The sequence below is a fragment of the Falco punctatus genome, assembly GCF_963210335.1.
Source record: "Falco punctatus genome assembly, chromosome: 10".
Taxonomy (NCBI): Eukaryota; Metazoa; Chordata; class Aves; order Falconiformes; family Falconidae; genus Falco; species Falco punctatus.
The window spans coordinates 11976041-11992474 of record NC_137590.1 but is presented as its reverse complement, the minus strand read 5'-3'; the positions used below and the strand labels follow the sequence as shown (position 1 = coordinate 11992474).

General features: G+C 41.8%; 1 protein-coding gene across 3 annotated transcripts in view; it reads right to left on the bottom strand.

The window, feature by feature from the left end:
* The window catches only part of PHACTR3 (phosphatase and actin regulator 3), a 113659-nt gene that overhangs the window by 45209 nt on the left and 52016 nt on the right, over positions 1 to 16434 (bottom strand). For all 3 annotated transcript variants that reach the window (XM_080403943.1, XM_080403941.1, XM_080403942.1), the window contains exons 2-4: positions 6972 to 7133; positions 6011 to 6088; positions 1609 to 1791 (exon numbers count right to left, since the gene is read on the bottom strand). In XM_080403943.1, coding sequence (XP_080260069.1) covers positions 1609 to 1791; positions 6011 to 6088; positions 6972 to 7133 — 423 coding nt within the window. The remainder of the gene's footprint in view (positions 1 to 1608; positions 1792 to 6010; positions 6089 to 6971; positions 7134 to 16434) is intronic.

Here is a 16434-nt window from a genome sequence, read left to right as displayed (position 1 = left end):
ATTTTGAAAGCCTCAATACACAATTTTGAACACAGTGTAAGGTAAATTTTAAATCATAGTACTAGGTTTTGCAGAGCCATAAGGTTAACTACATGATACATGATTAGTGTCATCTTTCCAGTATAGCTTGTCCCGGTGATAAGGATTAGAAGTTCAGAGAGAAGTTTCCTTAGTGATATGGAATAAAATGCTTCAGAAAAGAGTGAAAAAAAGACCTGAAAGATTCTAGTCAAGATCTTGATCTGATTATTCTAAGAACAGGGAGATGAATGGGTTTTGCCTCAGTTAATTTTTAAGTTGATAACAAAACCAAACACAGCCATAAAGGACAGAGTTTGAAGAGAAAGGAAAAGAGCATTAAGGGCATGTATTAAGAGAGGTTGCCTATATCCAACTCTCTATTTTGTCTGTATTTTAAGAGACAAAAAAGAAAGGATAACTCTTTAGAAGCCAACAGTGCTTTGGGATATTTCCTGATGGGATAACACATGTAGTTGAAGAAGGTGGTGGGTGATGGAAAGGTGTTATTAAGCTTACAAAAAAATCTTTGTGATGAGCAAACATGAGGAGAGATACTTCTGGGGAGTTTCTGTTGTCAAAGCAATTAAGAGTGGAGTGGAGCTACAAATGGGCCAGAAGAGCAATATTATGTAAAAGCAAAATAGCAAAAGGGAACAAAATTGTATGAGTCGTGGGGATGGAAAGGACAGGAGGAAAAGGAAGTGGGAAAGGATAAAGTAAATAAATGGAAAAGGCTTCAGAGAATGATTTGCACTCTGAGCTGCTGAGGGCAGCATTCTGAAGCAAGTTGAGGGCATAAACAGGCAGCATTGTTCAGCAAACAGCAGGTAGGGGTGGGCTTGGTGAAAATGGCAAGGGGCTGGGACCCCAGAGGAAGCAAGGTGCGATGGAGAACAAAAGGCAACCAGGGCAGATGGAGGAGGTGTAAAGATTGACCAGAGGGGAGGAAGATCTGTAATCACTACATGGCAGTCCTCACAAGCTAGGATAAAGCATTATCTCTGCAACTTTGCATTTCTTGGTTGTCAGGAAGTGAATAGAAACCCTCCAGGGTTATGCCTGGCTGCCCTGGTCCCAAGGAGCTGCTGTCACAGATGAGCTCTGCGGAGCACAGTTGCATGAAAGGAGCTTGGTTTAGCTTATCTGTGCTCCTGATATTGAACTTCACTTGTATTTGCAGAATGTTGTAGACAGGGTGATGATACAGACAGTGTGGGTTGTGTATTGACATTGTTCTCCTAAGCCAGGACAAACAATCTCAGGCTTGGCACAAAAGTTTAAGAAATGCTTTTAAGAGAAGCTTGTGTCGTCTTCACAGCAGTCACTGCTAATACCAAGGGGCACCATGCCAAGACTGGATCGTCTCATAATCCAGCTAATCCCATTAAGCCAAGCTTTGTGCAGTCCCTCGGTTTGGTAGCAGTCTCAAAAATCAGTTTTTAAGTACTGACTGCTAACCTAGTATGGGATGGGCTGAACAAAGTGCTCTGCCCTTTGCACTGACATGTTTGACCCTTCATAAAGCAGCTTAGCAGAAGTATTTTTGTAACACTTTACAGTTTTTTGAAAACATTTTATATCCAATACCTGTATCTTCTTTCAGCTCATCCAAATGCAGCTCCTCACCAAACGAGGTCATGTTTGTTGTGGCTGCTGTTGTACTGTCTTGCTGCACCTCTTCCGAGGCAAGTGCCTGGCACACAGGAGCTGGAGGGTCACTCTGCGTTGCTCTCGTGGCATCGTCACCAGTGTTGGCTTTGCCTTCGGTACCTAAAACACCAAACCATTTAATCTTAACTAAACCATGAGCAGTGAAAGCTGAAACTCCCTGCTGTCCTCTGGAGAAGAGTGATCCTCAAAGCTGCTAGTGCTCAGGGGACTGAGATTTGTCTTAGAGCAGCATCCGATCTCTAACAGTGTTAAGCATCTGTAATGCAAAACTTGTGGAAACCAGCCCATCTGGATACTAATATCCACCCAGTTTTCTCAGCAGGGCACCTTTTCCTGTGGGCATCCAGCAGCCTGGGCAAATGGCATTGTGCACGCACAGAAAGGCCACTGTCCTCTGGAAGCACCTGCTGTGCAGAAGATGAGCACAAGCATGGGAAATCGGAGGGCTCTGGGAGAAGGCGATCCCTTGCACGAGCATAGCTCATGGTGCAGCGCGTTCGCAGGTTAGTCTGATGTGTCTGAGTTGTCAGGCTCCATGTCCGCCACGCTGCTCTCCAGCTGCCCCAGCAGTAATGACAGAGCCCTACCGAAGACAAGGCTGCTAATATTCCCTACCAAACTGTAGGTTTTGAGCATAGTTTTAGTTACTCAGCTTTGAAAAGCATGTCCTGTGTGACTGAGCTGATCAGAAATTCAAATCCCTCTTCATGCAGACCTAGAAACTGCTCCCTTTGCTTACTCTGAAAGATTTTTGTGCCAGTGATCCCTGCAGCTGTATGCATTTTGATGACTGAAGCTTTTCTAGTATTCTCCTATTCAGGCAAGAGTCCTCGGAATACAAACTGTCTTTTTACTTCACAACTCTCAGAATTTACAAGATCTACATCACTGTTGCAAACCAAAGCAAGCAATTCCTTCCTGCTCTAGCCAGTGCTCCATACCGATGGACATGTCTGCTGTCCACCCCTGACCTCCTAAGTTGTATTTCTCAGCCCTAGACACTCCTTTCTGGAAGCTCCTGACAGGGCTATGTTTTCTTGCAATGATATCATGACAAGTTTCTTGAACGTTGATTTAAAATAGCTAGCATTCACAGATTCACAAACTACTCCTTTGTAATACTATTGGGACAATCTGCAGATAATTTATTGTGCTTTTGGGTAAGGGTATCAGATTTTGGCCCAGAGATGCTGCGGAAGGGATGCAGTATTTTTGTACGCTGAGCTCACTCAGTCTGCCTCATAATCACGTTTGGTGAAAAGTTACTGTTCTTAAAATAGCCCTTGCAGTAGCACAGTTGCTATGATACCGGGAAGGGGAGGGGGAAAAAGTTCATTGCCTACATTTCAGCTCATTGTGAAGGCAGCCTATACATAATCATCAGTGTATTAACAGCTGCCTTCATTATTTGACTGGCAGCCCTTATCTCTCAGTGCTGTAAGTACAGGTACATCTGATAAGTTTTGTGCTCACAATGGGGAGAAATATCAGGGGAAGCTCCCTAAATGTTTTCAAGGTAATTCTGCTTTGCACGTTCCTCACATCCTTCGGAAAGGCAAGCTGCTGACAGCTGTGCCACAATGCAACTGCACTCAGAGACATGAGTTCCTTCAGATCCCAGCCGATGGAAAGTGTAATGACTAATGAAATAATGACAAAGCAGAAGACAACCCTGTTGAAGGATTTCTGTTGAGGAGCACCTGAGACTTAAAACAGTGATGTTTCTGATCAGAAATGATCAGCTTGTACTTTGATCATAGTGGGTGTACTGCTTTGATTGGTAGTGGGTCCCAACACTGTATTTTAGAGATCATCCAGGGCGGGAGAAAGCACAGACCTTAGGTCCACTACTAAGGAAAGCAGCAGTCTTGAGTATTGCAAAGTAATCAGAAGTAGGGCTGTAATTTTATTGGGAAAGAATCCCACTGTATGGCAGACGCTGCACCCGGTGACCTCTTACAGAGTGCAGGTTGGTTTCCATGAGTGAAGCTGTATTTCATGTTCAGGAGCTTTCAAGGGCAGGTTGGCATTTGCCCTCTGTAAGCAGAACTGGAAAGGAGAGAAGGACAGAAGGGGCCCAGGCTGTGCAACTGCACAGTGTGTCTGGACAGCTGGGGTTTGGGTTGTGTGAGGAGACAGGGTGACATAACCTGTTAGGATGACTCATCACCAAGGCAAGGATGGTACAGTTTCACCCAGGGCTGCTTGCATATTGATGCAGATTCTGCACTAGCGTTGTGGTTTGCTCTGAGCCAAACAGTCCAGTTCAAAATGCTGCTTGACAGACCTTGTGCTGCAGAACTGAAGTGTGACACAGCTATGTAAATGCATGAAGCAGATCTGGAGGTTTCTTAGACTACAGCATCATCCCAAGTTTGGGCTATTTATGAAAGTAAGCAGGAATCAGGTCCCTGGAAGTGGAGTAGAGCCAGATGAAATAGCGGGATTTTAGGATTTACTGTAGTCTTTTAGCATAGTATTGCTGCTTTGATAATTGCAACTTAAAGCATAAATGAGGACTTAGCCTTGAAACTGCTGCCACTTCAGCTCGGTCCAAGTAGGGCACTAATCATTTACTGAGAATTATTTGGGTCAATTTTTCATCCCAGTTAATAAGCTGCTTCTACTAATAATATAATAAAACAACCCTGGAGATTCACAACACTCTGTAAAGAAAAATAACTTGCAGGCAGCTGCAGTGTCCTTCAACTGACTGTTAGCCATTCTTTCCTTTCTGGGTGGCAGGGTGGTAATGAAAATTTGATGTTTATAGGAGCTCTATGTAACTTCATTGCAGACAGGTAAGCAGTTTGCAGCTGCCTTTTTAAAAGTACAACCTGTCATCACTCCTCACTGTACTATATGTATAAACTATTATAATTTTGTTAAAATCATCTTGCAACTTAGCAACATCTGTTTTCCTCCCAGCCAGTTCTTTTTGCGTGAAAGATATTTATTGCTTCATTACTATTATTACCATTTAATGGGTTCTACAGAAGTTTTATATTACTGTTCTTTTGCAAAGCTCTAGATGTGCGTGTCTTCAAGTTCATGGATTATGGGAAACTTCCTTACCCCTAGCAGAAATGGGGTGTGTTTTTCTATGCAATAGTGCTAATATGCTAATAGGGCAACTAATTATCTAGAATTATGAGACACAAAGAGTTCAATGGACAGGAATTAGAAATGAGCTTTCTAAAACCTTCCATTTTAGAATAAGCTGATGGTTTGATCGATTTTTTTTAATTTGAACATAAACCTCATATTAAAATATATCCAATAAAATAATATGAAAATTGCTTTACTGCAATAAAAAAAAAAAATCCTGTATAAAATGCTCTTTTTCTGACTCTTCAGTTGCTCGGTTACACTCCAGCATAGCATCACTGAGTATTGTCCCACAGGCTATTTATAGGCATGGCATTTGTTTTATACAAAGAAACTCAATTATTAGTTTCAAAGAGCATAATTTCTATCTATCAGATTGGTCAAATTCAAAACACCAATCTTTTTTTCATGACAGTACTTTACTTTGAAAACTTTACAGCAGAAAGATGGATTTACTTTTTTTATCTCTCTTTAGGTGGAAATGGCAATTGGGAAGTTGTCTGTAACATTGGGAGCTCACTTGATCTTGCAGAATAGTCACCCAGATCTCTGCCTCCCTTGAGAATCTGTCAGGGCTTTGGAGCAGGGATATACAGAACCACAGTCCTTTGTGCATGTTTCTGACACATCGTTCATTCAATGACTTCTGCTAAACCTGGTTTGCGTTCAGGGAAGCTTTAAAATGACACTACCAAATGCTTCACTTTTCCATGTGAATGAAAAACAGGCAGAATGCTAATACATTTTGTCACAAACTTGATTTACTGGAAAGACAGTTGAAAACATCAGATTAGTATCATTCCATGAAATCTGGATTCATGGGTTGTACATGTTAGCTGAATGCATCTGTATGTTTAAGTTTATATTTATACCAGGTTTATCTGACTTTCTTGACAGTAGGATTTAGCTAGCTTTAGAGTAATTGCATGAAACACGCATACCAGTTCAGATTGCACCATGTATAAATCAAACAAAAATGGAGTTGCATTCAGGATGGTAAACCATCAAAAACTAAACTGCATGGATTGATTGCAGCAGGGAGGAATGTGAAGACAGACATGCTTAATTCAGATATTGAATTTTCCACTCTGTTTGGATTGAAGGTTTTCCTGTACATACATTTGAGTTTTAGGTTTCTGCTTTTGCAATTCTGTGTTTCCTGTTGTCCTGAAAAATATTTTGATAAAACAGACGAAGAATTTTTACTTACCTTGTTCCATCATCTCCAGAAGGCCTTTCTTAATGAGTTCATCCCGACCTTGTCGTGCTGTCATCTTCTTCTCCAGCACTGCATGAAGTAGTAGCATAACACAGCACCAGTTAACAACAGAGTATTCATATAATGGAGTGAGAAAGATGCAATGTGGAAAATTCCCTCTAGTCTCAGCCACTGTGTGCTTAGAAAGAACTGCAAGGATGTTGTTTTGGGGAGCATGGACTGGTCAGCCTGTTTGTGCCTTTTCCTTTGTAAAATCACCCACATGTAGAGCTGAGATTTATGATCTAACCTACCGTCTGATCACACTGAGTGCAAGTAAGAGGGATATTGGAGCTTTCATGTTGTTTAATATGGCATGTTGGAGCTGCCTCAGGAAGCGATGTCCTTCCCTGTGACACTCCACAGGATATTGGGGCAAGTGGAGGGAATTGCACTACCCTATCTTAAGAAAAGGCAAGTGAGTTTGTCTTCTTGCTGGTCTTCTGGGACATCTTTGGAGACTAGCAAGAGCATGCAGTGCTGTGTGCTGGGCTCCTTCACCGCAGAGACAGCAGCTTGAGGGAAGGCATTTTTCATGCTGTGGCTTCCTCCTGTCACTTTTCATAATGTTACTCTGACATATATAATCTCTACCCCAAATAAAAGGGGTGATGATACTTGGGGCAATAAATGTAGCCTATTTTGGAGAAGAGACAACCCATGAAAAGCAGTCTGTGTTGAGGTTTGTGCTTCACTCATAATTTGACCTTTTCTTCTAAAGGTACTATATTGTATTACATAGGAAGTCAGCCTATATGGGCTCTTTCTGGCCTAAAACATTGTTAATCTGCAACATGCTGAAATCTCTGAATTAGGTTTAAATCAGATCACCATTAACATTTCCTGTGTAAGCAAATTTTGCCCAAGGTAAGCTTTGGCTATGTGCAGCATCACTGTCTTGTTCTCATCCTACCTGCAGATGTCTGCTTTAATTTTTCATTTTTCTTTTTCCGCCACTTCCATGGTTTGAAGATCCTGCCCAGTGTGGCCAGTTTGCTGTTCCTCCTCACTGGCGGAGTTCGAATCCCTGAGACCAAGTAGTCAGAACGCATTGCAGGGGACTGCTCCATCTCATCTGAGAGGGGAAGAAAGGAAATGCAGCTGTTAGACAAAAAGCTTCAGCATAGGCTTAAAAATGGGAGACAAATGGAGTCTCACCAGCAAACAAGCATTCGGTCTAGTCACAGAGATAAGCAGTGGAAGACATTGAAAGAACGTGTCTGCATTGCTGGAGCTGGCAGCCAGGCTAAGGATGCCAGCCAGAGAGGCATCCAACCTCACTGTGCCAGCCCGGTGCTTCCTACCAGCTCCTCTCTTGACTCTGGTCTTGCACAGTACCTGTCTGGATGCCAAATATTTCAGTATCTGCACTGCTGTCATCCCTCATGGATTAATCAGGGCTATCAGGCCCACGGGGGGGGTGGGGGTGGTGCTGAATTTGTACTCCCTGTGCTTTATTGCATCACTTTTCCTACCTTTGTCCATGCCTGGTACTCACCAAGGTAATGGTGTTACTCTCCTTCCCAAGGGCTGCATGTAACTGCATTACAGCCTTCTGAAACGTGGAGAGCTGAGAGCTCCCAATAGCTTTAATAGGAGCAGTAGAAATTTAACACATCTGTAAATCAGGCCCATGCGGCCTCCAGTTAATCACGTAAACGTAATGTTCATTTAGGAAAATTTAGACCTTTATGAAAAGCTGAGAGGAAGTGTGAGAAAGCTCAGGTCCCTTCTGAATTCCCAGATTCCAGTTCTGTTCTTAACCCACAGGATATTGCTGCCTTTTAAATGACTCTTTTCACATACGCTAACACAGAACACACTGACTTGTGTGAGCTACTGCAAATCTTTTATATAAGAATAGTTTGATATGTGCTATGTAAGTAAAATCTTAGAACTACTGTGCAAATTTATTCCTTGAGGAAGCTAAGGGGAAAATTCTTTCCTTTTTGTCCAGCCAAGCCACAGGAATTCAGAGATAATGCTTCAGCTGGAAAAGCAGTTTAGGTATTTTTAGTATTTTGTCTTGAAAATACACCGTAAGTTTTGCTTATAGGCAAGTCTTGCCCAAAACAATACATACTGGCTATTCACAGTTGTGTGCTAGCGAGTACCATGAAAAAAAGCACAGTTGCAAATGGGGTTATTGATGCCTTTGAGATTTGTATTTGAGCAGCAATACAGTGATTGTTTAAAGAGAAGCTTCCATCAGTCACCAGACATGTTACATGAATAAAAACTGAATACAATTTGTATCTTTTTTTCAACAATCAGTTATGATTTAAATGAGCAATGTGGAGCTATGAACATGTATACATTTCCAAGTAATTTCTCTCTGGAACAACATTTATCATAAATTGCTTTATGACTGCAAGATAAAAACTATACAGCATCTTCTAGGCTTTGTTTTTAGGTTAACAGGGTGAAAATGCTTAAATCACAGCGTGGAGGTGGGGATTTCCAAGTAAACAGGAAACAATTTTTGGAAGATTATTAAACACAGCAGGGGAACGAACACATTCCTCCTCTTCCATTTAATTTTGAAAATACTGGTAATAGAGATGAATCATTCAGTGGAGACAAACCAAAAACCTGGCCATGTGAACTATCAGAACAGAGAAAAGGCTGTAACAATCCCCACCCCCAAGCCCCACGCTGTGCATGCCCAGTGAATTTTTCTTTCTGTACACTGAATTTGAAGCATCTTTTGTGTCATTCCACAGAGTCTATCTTGGGGTTTAATTTAGAAGAGATTTAAAATGTGCGTAAAAGTATATTTTTTTCCTTTAAAAGAAAGGTGTCTACCCAAGGTGATACTATGATTTACAGTTTGGAGGTCAGTATTAAGTTGAGGGCAGAAACTAGCAATGAGCCTACCACAGAAGGAAGGCAGTAGCCTACAGACCACAGCTGGAGCGCCAAGATAGTATGCTGCTTTCCTAACTGCATATTGAAAAGTGAGAAGTATCACAGAAATAAGCTTTGAAGAAGTAGAGCTACTCTTGATGACAGAGATGCCAATGAGAATGGAAAATGGCAGAGTAGATTTGCTATTAATTTGCTATTATGATTACTTTAAAGCTGTAACAGAAGCCTTAGAAAATAGCATTTGGCCATTTTTTTTGTGACATCCCTTGAGTGGGAATGGAAATGTTCACAACATTAGCTCATCTCAAAAAAGCTGTAGATCAGAGTGTAAATCAGACCCTTGTCCCTGGAAGCTACAGTGGAATAGGACTTCCTCGGCTCAGCTGTCCCCGGTGCTTGCTTGTGAGACTGCACTGCTGCTTAAACACTTCCTACCATTCCAGGAATTTCTCAAGCATGTAAGTGAAGATTAAAATAAGAAGCTGATTTAAAGCAGTACCTTGGCAAGTAACTGATCCTACTGCATTTCATTCAGGATGTAGGTGTCTGCAGAGTGGTTTAGGCATCATCCACATGTTAACACTGGTAGCATGAGATCATTTTAACTTTTCTGCCAGATAGCAGGGGATGTAGACAGAACCAGGAAGTCATTCAAACCCAAACCTGTGTGTCTCTAGCAATGTTTATTATCTCCTATATTTCCCTAAGAAAGAGAATGGGGAGATATCGCAAAGGAGCTAAGAACTCCCTAGGTGCCCAGTAGTGATCTTCTGTAGTTTCTACAAGCCCTGTCAACTGAGTTTCTTCCATCCCCTTCTGCCCTCTTGGTTGTGGAAATACAAGCATTTTATGCCTCAGACTTTGGTTACAGATGAAATACAGATAGAAAGCAAATGTCAAAGAAGGAATAGTAGCTAAAACAAATGTTGCAGTGGAGGTTTTCGTGGGCTTTTTAACTTTATTAATGCTTCTCATATGGTACAGGCAGTTCTTAAGCAAATGGTTTTATCACCTGGTACATTCTCACCATATGCAATTCCTACACTGTGCATTTGGAGAAATGGACACAAATAAAAATAGATAGAGACACACTAAGACAGATGTCCTGAAGTCATAAACAACAAGGAAATGGTCTCACTGGCAATAAGAATCACAAGAAAGCCCTTGGAGCTCCACATTTCCAGTCAGTTCATTTTTTCGTGGTTGTGGGTTGGCTGCTTGGGAGATAAGTTGACAGCACAAAAAGCAGTTCCCACGTACAGCAATGAATACTGAAGGAGAAGGCGCGCCTAAATATCAGCCAGTTCCTGCAGCCAACAAGCTGCCAAGACTTGCCAACCCTCCAACCACTCTGTGAAATATTCAGCACATTTTTTTATTCTGCAGTCAATATTTTAATTATGCTAACTGTTCTGTGGAATAATGTGGTTATTTCTCCCCGGGCCTGACAGCCTGGGGCCAGGCCATGCAATTACATAGAGGATGTCTGCAAAATGTAAACAGCCAAAAGCCAAATCAAGACTCACCAAATCAGCAGGGAGAAACAAGCAACAGCTTAACTAGCTGTGTAATGTAGAAGGCTGAGGGATGACTGTTGTACAGGGTCAAGTGAGCACAAGCTTAATCCACAGCACAGCAACCTAACCCTACACAACACAGGGAGACCAGGCTCTGTGTGGCCATCGCTGCTGAGACAGACCAGTTGGTCCCACAAGAAGACAGTCACCAGCCACGTGGGACAAGAGGATTTTGCTCTGACTGAAGCTTGTTGGCTGTTAATATTGAAATTGCTTTCAAGCCCCTGCTGTACCCTATTGAGGGCAAAGGCTTCTGTGCTGGAGCTCCAGATCTGAAACAAACTTCTCATATATCACACCATTGTCATCTGCTTTGAGTGTGTCAGCGGGGTGGAAGTGAATGTGGCTGTGCCCCTGCCGATGATGCTGGGCCAGTGCTTCTCACAGTGCTAGCTAGGGTAATTCCTAGAGGTCCTAACGGTTGTCAAGAGTGTGAATGGTTTGATGTCTGAGACATCCTAAATCAGATGAGGGGAGAGGTTCTGACCTGATGGGTATTGTTCTGCAGTACTGCTCTGGGCTGTAGAATAAACCAGGCAACAGAGGAGAAGGAAACAAACCATAATATTCATTACATTTGGCTGCAGGGTCTGACCCCTCAGAAAGTCTGAGCATCTGCAGCTTCTGTTTACATCAGCAGCGGTTGTAGTGATCAGTGCTGCTGAAAAATGCCTCTTGATTTCTTCTTTGAAATATCATGATGACATAAATAGAATACTTTTCCTGTTAGTCCCTTCTCTACAGGAATTGTGCATGGATTAAGTTTTTCTGCACATAGAAGCTCTCCCATTTACAGATAGCAAGTCTTGACTCCATCCTGTCCAGCCTCCCACAGAAGCAGGGCAGGTTTGCTGGGAATAGTGTGAAGTCTGTGTCCTGGATGTGTGATGAAAAAATGCCCTATGCCTGCACGTAGCCTTTATTTGTACAGCAGATGGTTTTGGTGCCAAGACAATCATGTCTGAGCGATAACAACGTTGTGAAACTGAGCATTGGGTTCAGTCAGTTGGATCTATCTTCTTGGGTTTTTCATGATGAGCCAAATAATCCGTAGTGTGATGCCCCGGTTGCTGATTATAGCAACTGCAGGCTGCACTTCACAGGCTGATGTATGGCAGCTGAGAACATCAGGAATGCAGAGCTGAGTTATACTGACCTTGCCACAGAGGCTGTATGAGATGTGGGGTGCCCTCTTGTGAATAATCAAATTGCAGCAAGAAGTTTATGGGAAGATGAAGGGTGCTGAATTTTAAAGTGTCAGGAATTTTGGTAACTTAAATTCATGGTAATGGAAGTTGTGCCTTGCTAAATCCTCTGCGTACACTGGTAGGAGAAGGACCACTGAAGAATCTGCAACCTGCAGGCAGTTTAAAAATAACACAGAGACAAGAGCTGCAGGCAAATTTGTAAGGCAGGCATGCTCTGTTTTCTGATGAATTGGTTTGTAATGCAGCTCTGCATGTTTTCCCCTTTATTGTCATTGCGTCTGTCTTTGCAACTCAGATACAGAGTTAAAATAGGAAAAAAGGTTCCCTCTGGTACACTCTAGAGGGTAAAGACAGTGAGTGGAATCAAAATGACCTTTTCAGCTTTTGAGATAGAGGTGCCTTTACCACTACTAACTTTCGCACTGCCTAGAATTAATGTCTACCTCTATAAAGGATGTTGAGGATGTCACAGGGAGAGCTGAGCTTTTAAAGGGATCCTGTCAACTACTAGTCAGTCCTGAATCATGCAAGCCAGACGTTTGTGAGGTTAGACAAGAAATGGTACTTCTCTACAAAGGATGCTCTATACAGAAGTATTTTTTAGCTAATGAGTGAAACCTGCAGGGGAAAGAAGGCAGAAAGGTTGTCTTGGTTTTAGAGTAAGGCCTATTGCGAGCTTTGGGAAAGAGTATTAGCAGCAGGAACAAACCCCTTTTTCCTTTGTTTAGCATCCTAAATGAGGCAGAACTGATCACAATGATCAAATGTGCCGAATAGGAGTAAATTGTTTGTGTCTAGGAGCCTTTGGACACTTCTGCTATGTTCCAGAGATGTAGAATTCAAACTGAAGAGCTTTTTTATTGCACTAGATAGATGTTTCTTGTGATGGAGCTCTTCCTCATTCTAAAAATGTTTTCTGTCACCTGCATTTCTGCAGACATGCTCTCTTTCTTGATTGTCTTTGAAAGAAAATTGCAGTGGAATGTTCCCGTTTGAAGTTTCCATCTCAGTTTTTTTTGAACATATAGTATTTAGATTTTTCCAATTTTGAATGACTCTTAGAAATTAAAATCAGAAATGAGAAAAAAGGTTTTGTTGAACCTGTAATTTATTTAATTTTTTAAGGACATTGTGTTTGAAGTTGTGAATGTTTCAATATTGTTTTGCGTTGGTTTGGAAAAATTTATACAGAATCCTTTGTAAAACAGAAAACCTAGTTCCTAACAGTTTAGTTGTTTAGATAAGGCAAGGTAACTGTAGTACATTATTGAATGTAATCATAAGCTAATTTTGGATGCACAGCTGCTGATGTGATGTAGATTGTTGCTCTGACACATCATATTTGTTACACCAGAAAAATATTGAAACCAAGTAGGGAAAATTACAGGATTGAGGTGCAAATTCAGGCATTTACCTGTCCAAATTTTTAGGTGTTATATGGTCAACAGTGTATGTAAAAATGTCTTGAATTCTTTTCTCTGTTCTCAAAATTGTAATCCTTTATGTTCATGATTTCCCACCCTGGATGGAGTTTAATCCCATTGGAAGCAGATGGATAGTGGGCCAGGTTCATCCACATAATAACTGCGTCATTCATTGAGTTACCTTGGGGGGAAAATCTGGCACAGTAAATTTGTTCAGATTTCAGACTCATGGTGATACATGAAGGCCGGGTGAAAATACTAAGATAAATGGCAGAACGAAAAAGGGGGAATAGGGTCCTTTAGGAGCACCATACCCAAAACAGCTCTGGGTTCATGTTCCACTGAATACAGACTGTTGTTGGGCTGTATCTCCTTTCTTTTAGCTGTGTGGTATGAATACTGATTAGATTTTTATACTTCCCTGCATGAAAATGCAAGTTCCTGTGCATTCCTTTTATCTTTCCTGTGGTCTCCAGAGTCTGAGCTTCCATTTTCACTTCACACTGAAATGTTTGCCATGTATCCTTGTTCTATAATTTCTACTGCTCCTTAGTATGTTAAATTATGATTAAACATTTTTCTTTAATTGAAGGAGGAGAAAAAAAAACCCAAAACATAATTTTTGGGTGGTAGGAGGGGGTTGTGCTTGCAAGGGAAGTTTATTTCCATTCTGTCATGCTAAGCCTCCCTTCAAAGTATTTGGATTTTAAAACCAGCTTTAGCTGAAATGAATGGAGAAACAGATTATACTTATCAAAGGAAAGAGAGCAAGGAAGTGGCAACTCCAGCTAAATCTCTTAGAGAAAAATACACTTTATATGCTTGAGATTTGTGATTTCTTCCAGAAAATGTCCCTTTGGGAAGCTGACATATCACCTGACAGCATTACCACCATATGAGCCAAGCTGCAAAGAAATTAATCAGGAACCTTTCATGCTTTTGGATCATTGTGTCAAGTCCCAATAGCACTTCCTGTGATTTACAGCACACAGTGTGACATTAGCAATTCATTAAGAAAATAAGTTTTTCAGTGTTTGCATAAAGGAACTCACAACATTCTTTACCTGGATAAGGAAGAACTAAACACTAAGAAAATTAGGCTAATGAAGGATTGCTGTATGATCACAGTTAATTCAGTTACCCAAGCTTGTACAATATCCTCTTTTGAGGGGAAACTTGACATTTGCATGCCTCTTGCCCAGTGAGAACTTGCTCAGGCAGCAGACAGAACAGCATCTCCTGAGATTCACAAAAAATCTATTCAAATAAAGTCAAATGAGCACTGTCTCTGCAGAGAGCCAAGAGGCAGACTGTGCATCAAGCCTTGTCCATCCCGCATCTGCAAAGGGTTTTGTACCACACACGTTACAAATTCCCAGGACTGGGGAGTTTCCCCAAGCCTCTTGCAGTGCTGCTGGTCTGCAAGACACAGGAGGCCAAGCCCAGGAAGTACAGGAATGCCTTGAATTAGACTTGCCATGCACTTGTAGTAGTAAAGCTGTTGTCTGCACTGCAGGACCAGTGTTTCATCACCTGCAGTTGTTTAATTAGCTGTAGCCTTGCTGCAAACCTGTTGAAAGGATGTTTTTTTATAGCTTCCTCAGGGAGTCTGCAGACAGAAACACACCCTGTGCAGTCTTCAAGAGGCACCTTCAAATCTATTTCACTGCAGCTTATCCCTGATTGCAGTTAGATTCAGAGGGACATGTAACACTCGGGGAAGTCATCGGTGTAAAAGCACCATGCTTGCTAACAGGGAAGTATGCATTGTTTTTTGCTGGGATTCATGCCCCAGAACTGACCTGTTTTACAGAGTTTCTTCTGTTAAGGGAGTCTGTGTCTGTCAGGCATACAATCAGCTCTCACTTTATATGCATCCCAAACTTGTGTATTAGAGAAATAATCAAATCATCATGCCCTATGCCCCTTTATGCCCTTGTAATTTAATACATAATTTCCTTCTTCCCTCAAATGCACCACAGTTCTCTGTTGGTGCTCTGTCACTGTTCAATGCCACTGCTGCAGAGAAAACATTCTTTCTGCTTTGTGAAACACGAGCATCTGCCCTTTATTTTTTTCTTTATTGTTCCTGCTGCTTTGCACTTCCACTTTCCTTACAGCCATTGGCAACAAATACACATTAGTCAACAGTCTCTGGTGCATATTCCCAGCCTCCTATACAGAATAGGACAGAGATGTGGAAAAAGGAATACTTTGACAACAAAAATATGACATAAATCAGAACAGCTATAGAGAAAGGTACATAGAAAACAGGCACAGTGACTGGACTCAACTTTTGTCTGAAGGTTATGCATCCAATCTGGCTCCTTGTAAAACTGTTTTAAAACTGCTGGTGATTTCTACATTTGGTTGTTGTGTAAATTGTGATGAAACCCTTCTTAGGAGGTCATGTCATCTGAATGAATGGTTAAATACTTTCCAGAGATGGCTTGATCTGCTGCACGTAACATTCTGTTAATATGAGACATGTTGCTGTGGTTTAACCCTAGCCAGCAACTAAGCACCACATTGTTGCCTGCTCACCCACTCCCCCCGCCGTAGGATGCCCTAACTCCAAATGTGTGTCCCCTGCTTTCCTCCTTCTTCCTCCAGTTTTATATGCTGATCACAATGCCATATATTATGGAATATCCCTTTATACACTGGGGCTGGCTGTCCCAGCCGTGTCCCCTCCTGGCTCCTTGTGCCCCCCAGCCCCCTCGCGGGTGGGGTGAGGAGCAGAGGAAGGCCTCAGCTCTGTGCCAGCCCTGCTCTGGGGCAATGGAAACATCCCCTGTTATCAACACCACTTCCAGCACAAATCCAAAAGATCACCCCAGAGTAGCTACTATGTAGAAAATTAACTCTACCCCAGCCAAAACCAGCATACACATGTAGGAAATACTTAGAGGGGAGCACTGTGTCTAAAAGATCCATTTATCCCACTCTAGACTGGTGTTTCCCAAAGAGGTAATTCTACTAAATACTCAGCAGTCTTCAAAGGATACCAAGGTACCACAAACCCTCTGTTGTCCTCAGCATCCTTGAAAAGACTCACATGTGGGCATACACGCAGAGCAGTCAGACACTGCAGAGTCCCCATGGGCAATAGCACTTCTAACCTGTTATGTTTTGTGTTAAAGTTAACATCACCATGGCACTATCTCAAGGCTCAGATAAGGGCTTTAAAGCACTGATCTAACAAAACTGCAACATGCTCAACTGTAGAGATCTGAGTATCTTTAAAAATTAATGAGTTTCTGGGAGGTCCATACTTTAAAAACTGAGATTCTGCTTCC